Here is a 21,281-nt window from a genome sequence, read left to right as displayed (position 1 = left end):
TAATAAAAAGCAAGATTACCGTATTCAATCCAATAAGCGCCCATACCCCAATAAGCGCCCACCCAGGGTATTTTCAATTTGCTAAAGGGTACCATTAATGTTGAAGTGACTGATAGACGTTGATACAGTGAAATAGCTTGAGGATTTGGAGTCCTGTGTAAACTTGCAATACATTTACTGCATCAGAAAAGCTACTAGATTGTCTAGGGACCCTATTATAACATAGGTAAATTTAATGTCTAATAAACGGCCCTTACGAAAAAATTAGGTAAACAAGGTAAAAAATAAGCGCCCACCCAAAATGACTTTTGTAAAAGCGCCCTGCGCTGGGCGCTTATTGGAATGAATACAGTACATGCTTTTGAAAACAACAATAAGGCAATTCCAGTTTAATCCATCCCCCCCATCTGCTCCTTTGATAGACATGACTTCAATCTTCTACACAGGGAGTATGAATTTCAAATGTGGTTACCTGAATGGGCGACTCCATATGAAATCTACACCCCCCTGTATGGGAGATTAAGGTCATGTCTTGCAGGGGTTGTATGTATTTCAACTGAAATTACTTGATATTTTGATCTACACCATGCACTGTCTTTGTTTTTCCGACTACATACACTTACGTACATATTATAAGATTTATGAATTTAATTTGAGAACTGTTAAATGTCAAAAATTTCAATTTTAATTTGCCATAAAATTTGTATTGTATCACGAATTTCAAAAAATCCAAATTAAAAATATATGTGATATCAGAAAGACATTCCTCGTATTCAGAATGCAATTTGGTGTGCCTGATATGCTCATAGGTCCCACAAAAAGTACTGTGCAAAGGTGGGTGACTGGCCCCTTAAGTCACTTTGTAACATTTCCATAAAAATAGATTATTATATCTTTTCCATAAAATGTTAGCGTTAGCTTTTACTGTCAGATATGTCCCCTTCTAATTTTGAGCTGAACAACTGAGGTAAAGCAAAGAACATTGGTATATACTACCAGCGCCAATGCGTGTCACTCCGTCGGTTATGCTACGGCACGTCCTCCACGCCATGTACGTACTGTGTTATGAACATCGACATACGTGTTCGACTAATATATCCATTGTAATAATAAACCATCTTTTTAAGACATTTTATTCAAAATATCAGATTTTGACAAAACTACAGCACCTAAAATCTTGATTTTTGCAGGATCTCTTAGTTTACTGTAGTGCATTACAATCGTGTAAAAAAAACAAAATAAAAAAAAGTGAGGGTGTCCTCAGCAAATGTTACAGTACGGGGGATGGCTTTAACTGGAAATAACTAATGATTAATTTCAATATGCCCTCTCCTCATGGTAGGACAGTATAATGACTCAAAACTATCCTGTTAGTCATATACATCTAATAGCATTTCATGATTTTTGTTCTTAAAAAATAAAATATCTCATGAGATGTCATCTGAGCTGTGGTCACCTAGTCATGCTTGGTGTTGATGTGAAGAGATTGGATGCTACATGTTCTTTGAGGTATTCTCCACCTTTCTCTTCATATTCCGCCTTAGTTACGAAGCCTGATGCGATTTGGTTGGCATCCTGAGCCCACTTCTTGGCACCGTTCCATGCATCAAGACTAGGCTTGTCTGTAACAAGAATTAAAAAAAAAAAAAAAACATAGTTGGTATATAGTGATTAAATGGGCCATTACAGGCTTCAGGGCAATGTACAGCATCCACTGGAAACAGCATTTACGGAGACCTTCCAAGACTCTCAGAGAAGATCAGGGAAAGAAGGACACGCTTCAATGGACACTGCTTCAGGAGTAATAGCACACCTGTCACCAATCTGATCAATTGGACACCCATGCATGGTAGACCATCCCTTACTTATGTAGATGTACTCAAGCAGGTGGACTGGAAGCATTGGACCTGGGAACTGTGATGCAGGACAGGAGGATATAAATGGAAAGCTGCTGTGGTTTGGGAAACTACAAGTACCCAAAATAAGCAAGTAAGCACATAATTTAGCAGTGGGATCATGAAGCTCTTGCTGTTTACTTATTTTTAGACACAAGCTGCACTTGGATAGCACTGCCCCATTTGATATTAGGGACAGCAAAAATATATGACACGATTTGATCCACCCAAGCAAATGAAGGATATCATCAACTTACCCAGAAACCAAGCTTGCTGGTGCTCAAATCCTTACATCCCCAGCATACTATGTAACAAGTTAGGGGCTTTTACAATGCTAATTTTCCTACATGTATGTACACTACGCAAAAAAAGTTTCTTTATGGTTAGGAAATTTACCCACTATTAAAATCTAGCGACTAATTTTGGATGTTTACTAAATAATCGCACGCGGGGGATTGTCCTGCGCATTTTGACACATCAATCACTACCCTTCGACACTCCCGAGAAAAGATATGAATGTTTAAGTAACACAAGGTCCAAAAAAAAAAAGTTGCAAAAAGTCCTATTCAAGCGTATTTCGGGTAGCTATGTTTATGATGGACACATCTTGATTTAGGGATGTGACCCTTTGACGGCCACTTCTGGGAAGATTATCACAGTTTCCATAGGTTGCATGGTGGTTTCTTCACTTGGTTACTGTTGGAGGGGTGGTGCCAACACTGCGGGTGGTTTCGGCGACCATTAAACCAGCTTGTAACATACCAACAATTCTCCATCTGTCATGTTTTGATAACATGTTGAACATACAGTATCTTCCATACTGATGTAATCATGACCTGTTTTGAATCTCTTTTCCAAAAACCCATCTCTCAAAACGTTAATGTCTTAGTACCCACTCACCTTTGTCTTTGATCATTCATCTGCACAATAAGCAAAGGATTATCCAACATGCATCAAGGAAAATGCTTTAAATTCAAATTGAAAAGGCGGGAATAATGAAACTGTCTTGGATCAATGAATCAGCTCTAAAACCTTTGAATAGGCTTCTTTGCCATTTTTATCTGTCGACCTCTTGGTACTTAAACATTCATATCTTTTCACAGGAGTGTCGTTGGGTAGTGATTAAGGTGTCAAAATGCGCAGGACAATCCCCCGCATGCGATTATTTTGCAAACATACAAAATTAGTAGCTAGATTTTAATAGTGGGTAAATTTCCTAACCATAAAGAAACTTTTTTTTGCGTAGTTTATTTCATTGAATTATTTATTTTGCTTCCTATATCTGCTTGTATCTAAATTAAACTATATAACCATTTATCATGAGTTGCCTCTTACCTGCTTTGAATACTTGGAATGTTGACTGAAATGGCCTCATAGCAAGTAACTCTGTCTCCAGTCTCTGCTGTAGATTGGGGTAACTCATGTTGCCACCAGTCAGGTAAATTCTCTGTGAACAAACAACGAAGAAAATTTATTAATAGAGGCAGGCACTGTATGTGAAATATCTGACTCACATTTTTGAACATCAGTACACTAATGGTTTCATCATATCCATCACATCCTGTAGCCAATCAAAGGAAGCAGTCAGATGTGACAGGTTGCCAATCTGACGAAACCACTAGTGTAGTGGTTTAACACCTTCATTTAAATAAACATAATTTTTCACCAGGTTTGCCGTCGCTAATATTAATAGAAAAATTATGTTTATTTCTATAATTCCTGTCGATCATGCCACTATTTTCCCATACACGTACCCAGGCCCGTACGCAGGATTTTTTTTGGGGGGGTGCTGATTTTGAAAAAGTGGACTTTTTTCCAAAGGAGGGGGGGGGAGCGATTTTGTAAAAAGTGGACTTTTCCCCTGAATTTGGACCTTTTTTGACCAAAAAACCGTAAAAAACCTGATTTTTTTGATCGCTATTTCGCAAATTCTTAAATTTTGGGACTTTTTGTATACTTTTGCAAATTTGGGGAGGTGCGGTCGCACCCCCCGCACCCCCCCTGCGTACGGGCCTGCACGTACCTTCATTTCTACTTGGAATTGTTCACAAAGAACAACAATTTTAAGTATCTGATTCACTGTTTGCTAATCTTTACACAGAGTATAATTCAAAGGGTCATTTTAATGTTTGGGAAGATTTTTAACTGTGAGTAACTATCTGGAATTTCTTCGCTGCTTTTCTTTCCTTAATGCAGGTAATAGTTTGTTTTGTATGTTATGGAAGACCAAGACCTTGAGGAATTGAGGTTGAGAGCATAACACAACAGTATTCTCACTTTATTTGGTAAGGCAGAAATTGGTTATCTATTTGGCTAATCCAGCCAGGGTATACCAATGCGGGGAGGGGTACTCAAGTTTGGTTTAGTTAGGCATTTGCCTCTGAGAATGTGAAAGTAGACCAATTGCTTTTTCAAGAAAATTGGACCCATTGTTATACCAAAAGTCAATATTTTTGCCCAAATTTAATGCAAATTGCCAACATTTTCAGCAAATTTTGGTTCTAGTTAGGCAAAAAAAAAAAAAAATGGGAAAATTTTAAAATAAAATGACCCATCCATACACCAAAATCGGCCTAGAAAAGGGGTAATTGGTTTACCAAATGTCCGAAAATGTGACCCATGTTTGTGACACATCCTGTATGGTCATTTGTACTGAGTACCCCACCCTTGGAATACCAACAAATTTGAAATAAACCAGAATCCCTGCAATATTTCCTACCTGTACAAGCCTGTCTTGCATTTTGCTGTCATACTTGCTAAGTACATACTGCAATGTCTCCGCCAAGCCAGCATGATGTAAACCAATCAATGAAGGCTGAAACATCACCTCAGGGGCACGGATACGTTCAACTCCAAGATGTACTTGATAGTACTCAGCTAGGTCAAAGGTCATACGGTAGGCAGGTTGTGGACTAGTTTGTCTATGTTGGATTAATAATAATTTAAAATATATTATAATGTGTACAAGTACATGTATTCACACTTAGTTATCAGAGAACTTAAAGTATTTTTTACCACTTTAGGCTAGCCATAGTTGTGTAATCCTAATCTGACCCATTCTTTATGCTAAGCATACGCCAGAAAGTGACAAAGTTTCCAGGTTGCAAATTAAGTGTACTATAAAGCACAAGTTTATTACAATGACTTTCTTATCTCTTGTCAAGTTAGATAGATGATATATAATATATCATCACTATTTTTTGATGATAAAATCCTTTCATAAATCACAGTACACCACTCAAGGATCACTTACTTTTCAAATTTGGGGTCAAAATCTCTCAGAATCTGTTCCAGCTCTGACAACTTTTCTTGTTCTGCTTCAGAGTCACTGTCACCACCATCTTTGTTCTGCAAAAAAATCAAAGAAAATCCTAAATTACTGAATAGCATAGGGTGTATATCATGTCTATTATATATAGGGAATGAAAACTGGAGAGTGCAAGGACCGGGGGCTCTGGTACCATTTACCCCAGGGAGAGGGTTACTGTTCTTGTATGTGCAGGGTGCAGTGCTACTAAGCCAGCTCTCCTTGATATGTTTCATAAGATTCCCACAGGCTTTAAGTCTTATAAAGTCCATGATTTTTCCATTCCACTATTTTGTAAGTCCAAATTCTAGAATTACAGCCCTACATACTTAAAATCAGCTGATTATTCTTCATTATAAAGCCAACCTTGTCTTACTAACACTTAATGAACAATGGATTTTCTTTCTTTCTGTCTCTTTTACATTAATAATTTTAGAAATTTTGCATTTTCACTTTCTTTTCAGATTCATCTTGCATGATGAGATGGCCTATTAAACTTGTACATTTGTGTGATTCAGTTCTGGTTTGCCTGTTCATAATTGGCAAAAAAAGATGAGACACATAACATTGTGTAATGTATTGATATAGAATGGCGTGCATGCAATTAGGCGTGGCACTTTCGCTAGTTGAGGGTTGCATAATGTGTGACTGGCGCACACTTATGTGAATTTACGGGAGCTTAAGGTGGGAGTTTATTGACTTGTGCGGTAACAATAGCCATACAAACTCAAATAGTCACTTTGTGGGCACATGGGACTGATTACTCTCAACCTCGCTGAAGTGGTTTGTTTTGTTAACATTGCCTGTTCTACCCCCTTACCCCCCCGTCATGGGGGTAAGGTTTTGTAAGATTGTTTTCAGGGTTATATGATAGTTTCTACAAGCTCATGTACATATATGATGAGTAATTCATATATCTTTTAAAACTTTACTTACAATTTCTTTGTATACATCCCAATCTTCATCATTCATACCAAATGTATCTTCTTTGCCTTTCTTTCCACCTGAAAACACACAAACAAACAAAAATGTAAAACATCAGTGCAGTACACAAAATACATTAATATATAACCAATTAATAATGTGTAGGATGATCACCCAGTACATCTAGCAAATATCTTTTTGAAGAAGTCAAGAGTTAAGTATTATTACAGGGGTAAATTTAGTGACCTTCAGAGTCTATTTTTAGACTCGAGGGGATTCCCGAATAATTCTTCACAACTTTATAGTGATTAAAAACATGAGAGACAAATCACTCCTTGGGATGAAAACTAAGAATCAAATATTTAATGACAAACCCAAATGCCAAATACCTGATTACCCGAGTAAAAAACATTATTACCACTGGTTCATTTATAACAGCAACTAGTATTATCAAGGACTATTACTTGAATATAACAAAACAAAAGTCTGTATTATTAAAAATATGATAATATTAGTCACTGCTTTATGGACTATGAATGTTTACTATTGTGATGATCACATGACTAAGAACTTGATCAGTTGCCATTATACATTTACCAGTACAAACATATGATTGTTCGAAGTTCAAAGGTCAGAGCTGCCGATTACAATTGGGTATTCACCCAAATATATTTTCAGAATATTCATGGTTTAACAGCAAGATCAACACTAATGCAACAAATTATATCAATATCTTGACAGCTTATCATTTATACAAGGTAAATTTAAAACCATAATAATATTATGTACAGTAGCTTATTAGTATACTTCTTCAGTCAGTAGATTTCAAATTTATGTATTACTTGATGATGATTGTTGGAAGTGAAGTTAAATAAATCAATGCACATGCAATGAGAGATGTCTACTCTACACTCAGTTTCAGAGAAGAACGGCAGTCCCTTGTTCAGATTGATGCAAGCGCCCTGTTAATGAGCAATATTGTCGAAGCTTTGTTTGCGCCGACCAACGTTTTGATGCATAAGTGGCCAATCAGATTAATTGAATCAGCTAATAAGAATCCCATTTCTGTGTTTACGCTGTGTACCCTCTCAAAATGTAAACAACTGACATCCTTCTTTGGCAGAAATTGTAGTCAGCACAACAAATAAGCCAGCAGTTCATGAAAATGACCTTATATAGTGAGGGTCCAAAATCAAGGTGGTGACTATAATGACCACAAGGATGTTTTCTTTAATTTGAGATACTGCCGGCAAATGATGCAGAAATAACCAAGTTATGAAACTAAAACCAATGAAAGGCACAAATTACAAAGTTGCATTCAGCAACCTATTGGTTTATAAACATCATGAGTTTTGACTTTCCGTCTGCATGGTCAACGTTTACCATAGCAAGCCCCATTGTCCGCTGTATTCACCATGATTGATCATTGAATAAAGTTATTGTCATGGGCACAAGTCAATAAAGATGCAACTTTTGAATCTGTATTTTATATCACTTTTAGTTTCATAACTTTGTTAGTTCTGCATTATTTGACATCAATGATATCTAAAATGAAAAACAAACAAACACATTCTTGAAGTCATTATAATCACCTTACTTTTTGAAATCGACACTCACTTTGGCTATAAGTTCACGATTTATGAACTGCTATACGTGTAATATAATTCAGCATATTTCATATTAAGCTTATGGCACATTCACATATAGGGTCCACGACTTAAGTTCCCCTAATACTTTTTAAAATAAGTCGAAAAATATTTTAAGAAATGTAAAAATGTAAAAAGATACATATAACCCTATTTGTTTTACCCCTGTGGGCCAATTTATAGCGTTACACATCGTTGCGTTCAGTCACAATGGTTCATTGTGTAAGAAAAGAGGCTGTTTTAAAAGTTGCACCTGAGCCCATATAGCAGTCAGGTTTTCTTTAACAAACACATGGATAAGCATGGCCTACTGTATTGTTTGACAGTCGACTCCTATGGATTCAGATGCAACTTTAATTTTTAACACTGTTTAAATCGGTCTCTTTTTTTACATAATGAACCATTGTGACTGAACACAATGACATGTGACGCTATAATTTGGCCCATATGTGTAAAACAAATATGTGTAAAACAAAATAATAAGGCTACATATTTTTTTACAGCTTTGCATTTTGTCAAATATTTTTGATTTATTTTAAAAAGTATTTAGGGGAAAGTTGTGGACCCTATATTTTGTGGGGGTAGTAGATTTACTTTAGAATGTCCTCGCATTATTTTACTTCATGATGTAGTACATTCTTACTTCAACCAAAAAGATTATTAGACTCAAAGAAAACAGACTCCACCATGTTTGCATGTCGCTCATGGGGGGCAACACTATGCACCTGTTAAACTTGGATTTAAATTGAATGCTTGCTTGCATAATGTGTCTAATGCATTTGTGCTGATAATATGCACAAAGTGCTACATGTTTGCTACAAATGTCAGAGGTACATTGATTTTGTGACAAACCAATATAGTTTTGCCATAGCATGAAGCACAGGGCAATGCTGAGTCAGTTGTCTTTGCGTCTAATCTGTTTGACTTTAACCTAAAATACCAAATGAAATATTTACGTTGACAAAACAGTGAAAATTATCAGATCTTATAACTTTCCATCAGCTCTTATTCACATTATTCACTACTGAAACGCATAATAAGATTTTGAAATCTGCCTCCACCAGCAATTGCACCATGCAGGGACCTCTTAATTGCGCGATTGCACCAGAGTCAAAGATCTTAAGGTTACACAAAGAGGCGATATAAAAAGCGTATAAAAGGCGATAAAGTTGTTCTCTAAAACAGAGTTTTCTCAGTAATCAAATATCATGGCGAGTGAAATGTTGGTGCATTGGATGTAGCTTAACATTTTGTGTGTGTTATATACAAATTATTAGAATAAATTTGAAAATCCTTCGTTTAAAGCATTTTTACCCACCATGTTCACAAGATCAAAAACACGTTCCATGAGGTTTTTTTTCAAATGTGCGCTCCGTATAAATCCACACCCGGCGATTGTTTTCTTCTTTTTCGTATTGTATTACAAATCGATCAAAGAAATAATGTTGCCATGGGGAAGAACCAAATACAGTACCGATTAAATTTTATAAGCCCGTTTTGGGGGAAAATTTTGGAGAATTTGCTTGAGAAAAAGCTGGTTTGTGAAATTATCGATATCTTGATTACGAGACGTTAATTTAGACATCTGAATACCTACATTATTTCTCAACATTCTACCAATTGCTATTCCATTTGATTTTCACTCCAAATTGAAGCTAGTTTTGCAAAAAACGAGGTTTTCCTCCATCAGTTCGTTCAAAATTTCAGCGCCGACATGCGTGTTTATTCTAAGAGCCATAATGCGGACGCGATTGTAATCATATGTAATTGCATCCAATTATAGTTATATCATCCGCTTTGAGAACAGTCAGTTCCGTAAGCTGATCTATGGCCGAGTGGATACAGCGCTGGACTGGGAATCTAATATGAACTATTTTTGTGGGTTCGAGTCTCTGTGTGGCTGAATTTTCTTTTTTTTTTTCTCTTTTCTCATTTTTACTTCCTTTCTTTCCTTTTTTCTTTCTTCCTTTCTTTTTTCTTTTCTTTTTTTTTCATTTCTTTCCTTCTTTCTTTTTCGTTCATTTTCTTTCTCTCTCTTTCTTTCTCTTTTTCTCTATTTCTTTATTCTTTCTTGCTCCTTTCTTTTTAGTTTTATTTGATTGATTCGCTGAGTGCAGTGAATCGTGATTGATTGTTTTTCACTTTATATAATTCAGAAATTTGTAGGCCTGCTAAGTCTGTCTTGTTGATTTTCATCCCAAATTCGATTTACAAATAATTGCTTTTTGATATTGTTGTTGTTGCCTACCCTTACATTGTAATCAGGGGAATAGCAGCATTGATTTCATCAAAGATATCAAGGCTATAAATTCAAAATCAACACATTTGCGTAGCTTGACGAAGTGCCCCCAATCAATTTTAAAATTTATAAAATCCTTGTGAAAATTGCAGAAAACGGCTTGTGCCCACCCCCCCCCCCCCGGCACCCGAGCTCCGGGCACGAGCTAAGCCAAGTTTCATAGCCTTTTCATGTCTTGACCGTGGATCGATATTCTATTGTAAGTAGGCCTCACGTCCCGCACGCTTGTTCATTTTCTGCATGGCTGTTTTTCTGTTATGAACTTACGCCCCTCTGAAATCAAGCGCATGAAAAACTCTCGGCTAACCTTAACCGCTGGGCCACAGTTCTACATGTACTATAATAAACTCATATACCCTGCATAAATCAAGGCTTTAGGTGTTGTATTCAAAATGTCTTAACGCAACATTTAAAATCCCCATCAAATGATTGAAATATTAGTCAAATATATGTCTGGGATGTTCATAATACTGTACGTACATGGTGTTTGAGATGTTCATAACAAATCAAGATGACTGACATCAGTCATGGCGCTGGAATTAAATAGCGATCTTCTTTGATTTAACTCATTTTTTCAATTCAAAATTATCAGGGGACATATCTGACAGTGAAAATTAATATTTGTGTGGAAAATACAAATCTATTTTATGGAAATGTTAAAATATTTGCATTTGCAAAATTTAATTTGCATTGGACCAGACCTTTATAATCAACATGTCCCATCAACACAAAACTAATAATTTTATTATCTCTTGGTTGTCACAGATTCCAGGATGCCAGCCTTCCATCTGTGCCTGATGGTCAGCCTTCTCTGTACTACTACAGGATTAACTCTTCCACAGCAGGGGTCCCACCCTGCAGCTGAGAAACATGCAATATTTGTTGCCAAAGTGTGGCAGCTACACCTGGTATCCCAGGTGCTTCAGGAATACCCGGACATAATGGTCTTCCCGGACGAGAGCGGAATAAAGGGTGATAGAGGCGACCCTGGCTTGAGTGTCAAAGGGAAAAGGGGACACAGGATTGGGGTTTGAAGGTCTTCCCGGTCCAGGTGGTCCAAAAGGAGAAAGAGGTGAACCAGGCTTGAGTGTCAAAGGAGAAAAGGGGACACAGGATGGGAATTTGAAGGTCTTCCCAGACCAGGGGGCCCAAAAGGAGAAAGAGGTGAACCAGGCTTGATGGGGTTACCTGGAAAGATTGGCCCAAGGTCAGTAGCAATCCCTGGAAATGTTGGTGCTCCTGGACAGGAGGGTTTGAAAGGACAAAAGGGTGAATCAGGACATAGCATCAGAGGAGAAAAGGGTGACACAGGATTGGGATTTGTAGGTATTCCTGGACCAGAAGGTCCAAAAGGAGAACGGGGAGAACCAGGCTTGATGGGGTTACCTGGAAAGATGGGTCCAAGATCAGAAGCAATCCCGGACAAGATGGTGCTCCGGGCAAGATGGAAAGAGAGGAGAAAAGGGTGAACCCGGTCTTAGTATCAGAGGGGAGAAAGGAGAATCTGGACACGCTACAAGATCAGCTTTCACAGCGGTACAAACTACAGGTCAATTTGGCAATATTGGAGATGTGATCACATTTCAGGAATTCCCCACAAATATCAACAATGCCTTTAATGTTGTAACCAACCAGTACACTTGCCAAACCCCAGGTACCTACTATTTTACCTTTTCTTTTGGCGTAGCTATTGCTCATGAAACAGTGATAAGTCTTTTGAAAAATGGTGAGGTGATTGTGTCAGCATTCCCTCACACTGGCGCAACTGACTCCAATTATGATCACATCTCTAATTCAGCCATTTTGAATTTAATAGAAGGGGACCGAGTCTGGTTGGCTTTGGGGTGGAAAGGAGGCGCCACCATGGCTAGTGTGATGTATAAATATTCCAGCTTCTCTGGTTTCTTGCTCTATGAAAACTGAAAACTCAACTCGAACTGCAAAAATATGTAACTGTATATCTACTTGCAAAATTGTGTGTCAAAATTTACTTCAATTTATATGCCCATATCATGCTAGCAGTAATTGCAAGTAAAATTGCTATCAAACACTGGTAGCATTGTACTGGTAGTGATTACAAAATGCTACCAGCACTCAGTCATGGGTAGTAATGTCGTTAGAAAGTTGCTTTGAAGTCAAAAAATCTTTTATAGAACCTTACACCGAAGTCCCTTAGAGCTGGAAAAAAAGAGAAAAAAACGTAACCAAAAGAAAGTATGATATGGGTTTTATAATTACGTGACACCCAAAGGAGTAAGGCTGAATTGAGCTCGGTTGCTTTTTGCAAAACAAATTAATTGTGCATACTTGATGTTTATGTATACTTAAAGACAAAGATACAAAACTGTTATGCGTCTGTCATCACCTGTCAATTAAACTCATCACAGCTTGTGATTGGTTATTAGCATAGCGTAACCAGGGAACTTATGCAACATCATCTTCCCTGGTTATACAGTACTGATGCTATAATTAAATAATCATCGGATGTGGGGAGTTTTGGAGTATAACCAAGGATTCTCGAGTACTAATATACTATAGGATAAGCCACTCGTTTGCGCAAATGAAGTCAGTCACTCAGCCTATGCGCGATCATGTGATGGCATACCTGTGTAGGAGTGTATTTCCTGTGGAAGAGATGATGCAAGTTTACGTCATCGTTTAAAAAAAAATTAAATTGCGAAAACCGACGAACATTTGGTTTTTTTTTTCCATTACTATCATATTTTGAAAAACCAAGTAGCTGAGAAGTTAGCTCAATATGATAGGAAAATATTATCTACGATGACCCCATGTTGACTTTGGCTAAATCAGCTGTATTTTTGCTGGAAAGCGTACGTAATTTAGCACTCGACGTCCGCCATCTTGGATAAATTTGGTGTACTGAAAATGCCCAGCAACTGTCAATCAAATACGAACTTGTCAATTTAATACGGGATAAGTCTGTTCCACTGTGGCATAAGTACGCTAGCGTTGTTGTGCGAACGCATGTAAATTTTAGGCTAAGGGTGCCTGAGCGTTACTAGGACGTTACTAGTGTACTGAAAAAGCCTAGCAACTGTCACTCAAACTGCCGATATGTCAATTAAATTGCCGTAAAGTGACTTCACTTTTTATACAGGGTTTGAATACGAGTGTCACGGCCCTGGTATAACACACCCACAGGTTCAGCATAAAGTATACAGTGCATGTTAACAGGGCGTGGCAGACACAAAACAACTTTTAGTATAAAAGATATTGTAAATAGCTCCTGCTTTCTACCTACTTTTTTCTTGAGCTAATTGTGCGATGGTACGCATGCGTTGCTGCGATGCCATGCTACGTCGCTTGGTTAATTCACTCTTCAACTCTTGTCTTTGAGATCGACTGTCAACAAGCTCCTGATAAAGAAAATAAATTTTAAAACAAATAATGCTAATGAGACTGATTATCAAAAATGAAAAAAAAATATATACTACAATCCATGTCATACTATAGCAATTGCAGTGTGTGATTCGCTAGTGATTGCATTTGCACAAACGCTACCAGTGTTTAGTCGCAGCTTGCTGCATATAGCAACAAAGTTGCCTTCAAGTCAAATGCTTGTGCATTGACGCTACGGCATGCTGGTGACTTATCGTTTAGATATCGGCAGTCGCTTTTATTTTCCAATAAATGACGCAAGGTACATCAAAACAAATGCTACCATCCTTGTGATTTGTGCCATCAACAAAGGTTATTACTGGAAGAAAAGTATTTTGAGCATATATATACTTTATACATTAGAACCTGTATCTCAAGATGCATTGATTTTGATAAATATATAGTTATTATTTTCAAGGGCATGTTTTAATTGAAAATGTTTATCTGGGTTTAATCTTTTAAAGGTCCGTAACCCGATCGACAGCATCATCCCCGATTTTTTCATTGTTGATGAGGTTTTTGTATCACATAATTGATACTATTTTTATCATTACTTTCCTGCAATTTGACGCTCCAACTCGATGTATTTCCGGAGTAATCATGAATCACAGCGGTTTTTACAGGTTACCAGTTTGTAAACAATAAAAATTTCTTGGATCATGGGAAGAGAAAAAAGCGAACCACGCTAAGTGTAGTCTCGCGGCCAGACTGTATGTGGCTATCACGAGGATCGACGAGTGTCAGACCGACATAAACTGGCTGTGTAGGAGACTACGCTAAGTGCTGAGGAGACGGTCCGCCGTATATAATTAAAACAATTCCTTGATTATTTCAGTTGGTGAAATAGCTCAATTGGCTAATAGCGCCGTTCTTTTACCGAGAAGTACCGGTTCAAAACCCGGTATCGGAAGGTTTTTCCTCTCCATTTTAACCCAAACTTTTTATATTCATTTGAAATGTACATATTGCAAGGGAAATATATTTTGTTTCCTTTTTTTCTGAAACGGTACGAAAAAACAAAAAAACCAAAAAAAACCAAATATTTTCCGTTCAATACGGGCCGGGCATTGCAGCATGTCCGCATTCGTTCTACGTACGGGAATTGTTGTTGTTGCATGCCTACCCAGAATGCAATTCACGTATACAAGGTATTGGATTGCAAATTTGGCTATTTATTCACATTTACGCTGAAAATGCTCTCGTTTTTTTCACAAAGCAGCATAAAGGGGGAGATATTTGATATTATTATGTAATTTTAAAGACAATCCATATCCAAAACCAATAGGGTTACCCCCCCTTTAATGGTGAAAAAAGACTGATTGAAGTTGATTTAGGGATGACAAGCAGTATAATATAACTTTAAATTCGTCCTTTTGTACATTTTCTGTTTGAAGAAGTGTGTACTGTTTCAATATTAATATAGTGCAGGTAGTGTGAATGAGTGAATCCATTTTGAAAACTGCATCCCCAGTGGAAGATTAAGGTTTCTTATAGATGTATTTTTGTAACCTAAATCTTATAGTAACATGTGTAAAACCCAAGGACTATAAAACACCCCAAGGACTAAAACACCTCAAGGACTATAAAACACCCCAGTTTTCCAATACCTGTCGTATCTTACGAACTCGCTCCACCCACGCCTGGAATGCATCTTCTTTATTCTCCTCAAGTAACTTCAAACCCTCATCCATCAGTTCCTTGCAATCCTCATGGGTTTGCTTGGCCCGTAAACGACTATCTTGGAGATTTTTCAACACACGTTGGCGCTTCTTCTGTTCCAGCTGTTCCTCTGTTAATTGCTCATCAGGGATGCTGAGTAAGCTGAAGGATTTCTGCTGCTCAACCTGTGTTGTGGACAAAGATTTATTTAACAGGTGACAAAAGCAATATCGATAACACAGACTACTACAGACTATTCGTCAACAGGCAAAGTCCCAGCACCATCCGCTAATGAGGGCTGATCATTCCATGAAGTGCACCCAACGACACTGCTATGCATACACCACTTTTACACATAATCTATCACGTAACGCAAAGGTATGCAATGCTTGTGTGGTTTGTTAGACATGCACGATCAAACAATCAGCCCTCACGAATATGCGAGAAATCACAGCATACAAAACACAGGGACTTTTGACTTTTGGCAAATCATCTGCAGTAGTCTGTAATTGATAATTTAGAACAGATGCATTATGGGTAATATCGAGATGGGAGAATCGTAGCTCAGTGTTTCAATGGCAGTGAACTTGGCACTTTGAGGTAAACTGATTCTTTTTATACCATAAACAGGGTGCGCATATCAGTACGTGCCAGAACACTGTATAATAATCAGCTCGTAATAGGTGAGAATTATTCAGTTTTTATACTGCACAAGCCAATCAAGTCCCAAGTGTGTGTCAGTCCCACACTACTGGCTTAGGTGCTGTACCCAGCTGTAGTATGCAATTCTATAGTCCCACCTATAATGAGCTGATCATGATAGTATAGTAAAACCTCAATAGTTAGCATATGTGCTTACTATTGAGCACTTTTAAAACATGCAAACATGAAGAGCCCCATCCACAAAAGTGTAAAGGGTTTTGAGCAAATCATCGATAAATAAATGTAGATATTTATATAGCGCTTTATGCCGTAAACAGCCTCGAAGCACTTTACATTTATTCCGCTGTCATTAGAATATGTCGGAACCACCTGGGTGGGGTGAGGCAAGCAAGGCAAAGCACCTTGCCCAAGGGCGCAACACGGTGGTGGGACGGGGAATCGAACCCAAAAACTTCGAGCAAGCTCTCGGATTATGAGTCCAAGGCCGTAACCACTGAGCCACCGTGCCCTCACATAGTTATATACGAACAAGTAAACCTGCAAATGTGTGTCTCAACCCCATTAGCTCAGTTGATAAAGCGCCAGACTTCGGTTTCAAAAGCGCTCAATAGTAAGCACGTATGCTAAAACTATCGAGTTTTTATGGTATATCAACTAACCTGTGGTACATTTTCTTGGCCTGTTTGTATTCCTTGTATCTTATCCTTCACTCTCTGTATAGAAGCTGATAACTTGTTGATAGCAATCACAAGCTCCTCTGCCGAAGTGTAACCCATCTCCTCAACAGCTTTCTGAAAATATAAAATAGTAAGAAAATTGTTGATGAACAAAGAGATGAAAACTAAATAAGTGACATGGTTTAGTTCTATATCATATTTTGTCAGATGTATGCCCTCAAATAATCATCATCTGAAATACATGTATACTTAAATTGAAGTCCTTCATGTAAGCAATCATGATCATTTCAAAATGCTAGATGCAGAACTTAATTCCCAAGTAGTGCTCATAATGTCTCAAATTTTCATGTGTACAGATTTATGTCTCTAGTAATTACTGCTTGGTAGGCTCTCTCTGAGTATCCAGCTATCAAAATAAGGCAATGTTTTCTCATCTGAGATTTTTGCAAAACCCCTGCAAGTTCAGTTTTAGTGCAAGTTAAAAATATTTTGGTTTACTATAGAATCATTTATTTTTAGCTTAGTACATTTGTTGCTTCCATTTAATCATGGTGCTGGCTTTTTGTCATCACACAGTCATGTAAACTGTTGGCTTGGGCCACATGTTTATTGTCTGTTCCCTATCACCATCAATCTTTATTGTTTACAGCTGCCATTTTGCCAATAAGTCACCTTTTTGCACACTTCCGAATGGAACCCAGACAGTTATGAATAACTACAGAGAGCGATTTCTGCTTCAAAACTTAATACCTAATAATTACATACCAAGAAAGACTCATCATCATCTTCTTCCTGTAGTTCCAGAACACTCTTCAGTTGCTGTAACTTCTCTTGATCACTTGCAAGCTAGAAAAATATGCACATATAATGATAATGTATGCAATTATTAGCACAAGATTCATGATGCCTAAAACAGGAGATATCAATAATCAAAAACTACAAGCAGGCAATATCTGCTGATGAGTGCAGTAGTGTCACCATGGCCACAATATCAATAATGTGCCAATGCAGGGAACAAAATTGCTCTACAAGCGACTTACGTGACCATGTCATTTACTGTATTTAAGTGGTTATTTCCACAAACAGAGAGGTTTTCGCAGTTTCCAGCATAGGGGATCTTTGCGCATGTTGGTATTTTTGTAAAACTCATGCCTTACAGGGATGTAAGTAACCCTGAAGAAAAAATACGGAAAAAAGGGGGAAAATGCGTAAATTCAGGCTAAAAAGCCTCAAAATGGGCTGAAAATAAAAGATATTGCGTAAATCTGGACTACAAAAAAACCGGAATTCTGTAAAAATACAGAAAACTTACATCCCTGGCCTTAACAATTTAATTATATGACAACATTTCATACTAGTGTGTTGTTTACTTCACAACCTATAATTGAAGACCGAATTAAAAAACTAGTTTGTGTATGACGTCCTGTCAACAAACCAAGAATGCAGTACTGCGCAGGTCAGCAACCAATCACGTTGCACCTTTGCCCTGACGTCAGAGGCAAACTAGTCTTTTAAATTTGGTCTTCAATTATAGCCTCTTTTTGCAAAATTTGGGACCATAAATTCATTGCAAACATTAATTACCACTTACATCACAGTATTAAATATCAGGAAAACCTTCATATAATTCTGAACTTTAAAGTGGCAATTCATTTGTCGATCCTTACCCTTTCTTGTCGTCTTTTTGCGTTCACCTCTTGTAACCTTTTGATTTGCTGTTGCCGTCTTTCTTTCTTGCCATCCTCTGCAGATGACCAACCAGGCAGCTAGAAAATAAAGAAGACGATTTGAAGATTGTAAAGTTCAGGAGCAAAACTTGATTTGTTTTCATTTTTGTACGGACAACATTAATAATAGAAAGAGGCCCTGCATGCTTTTATCAACTGACTTCAAACAAGGGACTTGATGAACTAGCATCCCAATATTGCGTAATGCAGTCTATTCAATAAACTGTTAGGGTCACCCTTCTGTGGAATAAACTGGTGTGTATGTAGCTAAGTCATACCAGGGAATGAGGATCGACGCTAAGAAACTCCATGCATATGATAAGCGATGTCGTTAGGTCTGAACGCTGTACCATAGCAGCAGCTGAATTTAAGTACACTTAGAGGGCATAGGCATAGAACATTCCAATCAAGAGATATTGGTATGCTTCTATTGAACAGAGTTGAGCATTAGCTGGGATTGCGGGTAGTACTATATGTGTTAGGATTACAGTGAATATAAGGATCAAGGCTATGATTAGCAGATAGCTTTAATGGAGTTGCTGATACCATTGAAAAGATGACTTTAAACTTAAAAGTTGTTAAAGAGTTTTATTTGTAGGATTGTTTCATACGATTGGTGATTTTTTGATAGACAAACCAATGTGTTTTACTCACTTTCCGAGCTTTCCGATAACCGGTTATGTCATCTTGATCACAGATGTCCAGGCTCACTGCCCTTCCCGCTGTGGGACTTGGTTGTCTCATTCTCAACAGTTGGTGGGGAGCAAGTTATGTTTCTTTTTAAGCAGAGTGATGCACAGGATGGGAAAACTCACAAGGAAGATAGTGAGCTTTAAAGTTTAAGTAATTTTCTACTTAATAATTAACAGTAGTGGACTTATGCTATTTTTGCTGCCTCATGAATATTTTAATTATTCTTTACCTGTGTTCTGGTTAATCAAATACTAACATTTATCATTGAAAACAAATATGTGACATGATCAAGGGGAATGAGTCGGATGTCGCTAATATTGTTTTTGAGATATTGGCAGAAACAGTTCAAATTCTTTTATTTTATATTGTTTTCAGCCATCGATAAATTGCTCACAACTCAGTAATCAGATGTCTGATTTTGATTGGGGGTTAGATCAAAATGTTGCAATTGTAAACTGCTAGTAAATGATGTAAAAAACTTCTAATTGAAAATTGCCGAAATGTGAATCAATCCCTTTGATCATGTCACATATGCCTTTTTTCTTACTGGAGTATACGGCAGTTGAATTTTATGTGCATTCTTGTTGTAATATTCTGCGCCCATCCACCTATCCACCTCAGCTCCGTAGTCTGTGGCCATGTATGTGTGTTCATTCATAAGTTCCTTTGAAGAGCAACATAATTATCAATTTGTGAAAGATTATATAACATAGATGCAGAATCATACTGAACGGAAAACCTAACCTTTATGGAATTTGAGTCATGATGCTATTTTCAATGGTTCATAGTCAATGCATTTCAATATTGTCAAAGATTAGTGTAACATGATGTACAATAGCTATCATAGACAGTGTGCCAATGAAGAAAAAAATCAGGTCATCCGGTGGATGACCAGGTCATGAAATCTGGTCATCCGCCAAAATTTTAATTTTTTTAAAGCTAAATTATAAGTTTGCATAACAACCACAAATGATCCTAGCAATTATTAGCTCTAAGTCAAGGGGCACTCCAAACCTGAAAAAATAAATAACTTAACTTAAAAAAAAAGAAATTCATAAAGTATAGGTGTCCACAGATAACCTGCAGTGAATTTCTGGTTATCCGCCAGCAAATCTGGGCTTTAGGATGCCCGGATTACCACTTAATTTGCACACTTATCATAGGTTAGGGTACTGATGGTTTCCAGTTTCCACTAGTCAGTCATACCACCAAACTCTACCTTTTGATGGGAGGGGGGGGGAGAGTACATAGCTCTAGGAATGATGTGGGGATGATGTTGTTGATCAGACCATTAACAAATGTGGCTGCAAGAAGATGTTATAAGTGCACTGAAGTTAAATACATGGCACCTGCTACTAGATAGGCATACCAACATAATACTTCAAATGGGATATACGGTATATTCTCTAATAAACGCCCCCGGCGCATAACATTTTCGATAGGGGGTGTTTATTAGATATCAATTTTCAATGATAACTCACAAAATATAACATGGCTGTGCCCATGCGGGGGCTACATATCTTTGAAAAATACTATAAAATTAGATCTTTAAGTGCCCTTTTATGCAAGAATGTGATTTAGTCATGAACATTATGAACATTTTACTATAATATGGTGATGAATTAGATGGAAATCTTAGTTAAAATAGGTTTTATCCATGTAATTTGTTTTTTTGGAAAAAGATAGGGGGTATCTATTACAGGGGGCATTCATTTCACATGCATTCTTTTTAAAGCCAAATAAAAATACATCTTGTTTCAAGTACACAAGTAATCAAGTTAGTTACTTTACCTCAGCTCTGCTAAGATTCACTGCAGCAAAATGAGCAGGATATTTGAGTTGAAGAAGCCTGTGTAAGAAACCAGTTGCCTGGCATCCACCAACGTTTATGCGTTTACAGTACTGAGCATCTATACGACCCTGTACTATAGGGAGAATGTGTGTGGTCTGGTATCCTGATGATAACACTAGTCCATCTGATATAGCTGAAAAGGATTGAGATTATATCATTATCAAGATGTCCCATACCTATTACCTAACCTTATTAACTAATGCTAGGTTGACCTGTAAACGCTTATTATTATTATTGATTATCAATAGACCACCTTAGTTATTGCCATGTCCACTATGAATGTATATACTTCTAGTGCCCGTTTCTATTCATCATTATGTATTCTTCTCCCGTGCATTATTTTTGCGAACTACCCTTCATAGCCCAAATTATATAAACCTGCACGCTAAACAATGCATTATCTAAAACCCATACGCTAAACAATAGATTCTAGATAATATGTGCACGCTCAAATACTAGAAATACTACTTTCACATAACTATATAGTAGAGTTAGGTGGCGCTTTCGACACAGAGGTCACATAACTATATAATTGTCTGT

General features: G+C 37.3%; 1 protein-coding gene across 2 annotated transcripts in view; it reads right to left on the bottom strand.

The window, feature by feature from the left end:
* Nucleotides 1-306: 306 nt before the first annotated feature.
* Nucleotides 307-21,281, bottom strand: part of LOC140166490 (actin-related protein 5-like) — a 33,178-nt gene continuing 12,203 nt past the window's right edge. The window contains exons 5-16 of one of the 2 annotated variants that reach the window (XM_072189968.1): nucleotides 20,681-20,874; nucleotides 19,437-19,553; nucleotides 18,137-18,235; nucleotides 17,235-17,315; nucleotides 16,452-16,583; nucleotides 15,078-15,314; nucleotides 13,334-13,448; nucleotides 6,139-6,206; nucleotides 5,149-5,243; nucleotides 4,615-4,816; nucleotides 3,231-3,342; nucleotides 307-1,622 (exon numbers count right to left, since the gene is read on the bottom strand). In XM_072189968.1, coding sequence (XP_072046069.1) covers nucleotides 1,453-1,622; nucleotides 3,231-3,342; nucleotides 4,615-4,816; nucleotides 5,149-5,243; nucleotides 6,139-6,206; nucleotides 13,334-13,448; nucleotides 15,078-15,314; nucleotides 16,452-16,583; nucleotides 17,235-17,315; nucleotides 18,137-18,235; nucleotides 19,437-19,553; nucleotides 20,681-20,874 — 1,622 coding nt within the window. In that variant the 3' untranslated portion in view covers nucleotides 307-1,452. The remainder of the gene's footprint in view (nucleotides 1,623-3,230; nucleotides 3,343-4,614; nucleotides 4,817-5,148; nucleotides 5,244-6,138; nucleotides 6,207-13,333; nucleotides 13,449-15,077; nucleotides 15,315-16,451; nucleotides 16,584-17,234; nucleotides 17,316-18,136; nucleotides 18,236-19,436; nucleotides 19,554-20,680; nucleotides 20,875-21,281) is intronic. The other variant, XM_072189967.1, reaches the window with a different exon arrangement.

This window comes from Amphiura filiformis, chromosome 12, assembly GCF_039555335.1.
Source record: "Amphiura filiformis chromosome 12, Afil_fr2py, whole genome shotgun sequence".
Lineage (NCBI taxonomy): Eukaryota > Metazoa > Echinodermata > Ophiuroidea > Amphilepidida > Amphiuridae > Amphiura > Amphiura filiformis.
This window is presented reverse-complemented; position numbering and strand designations above follow the sequence as displayed.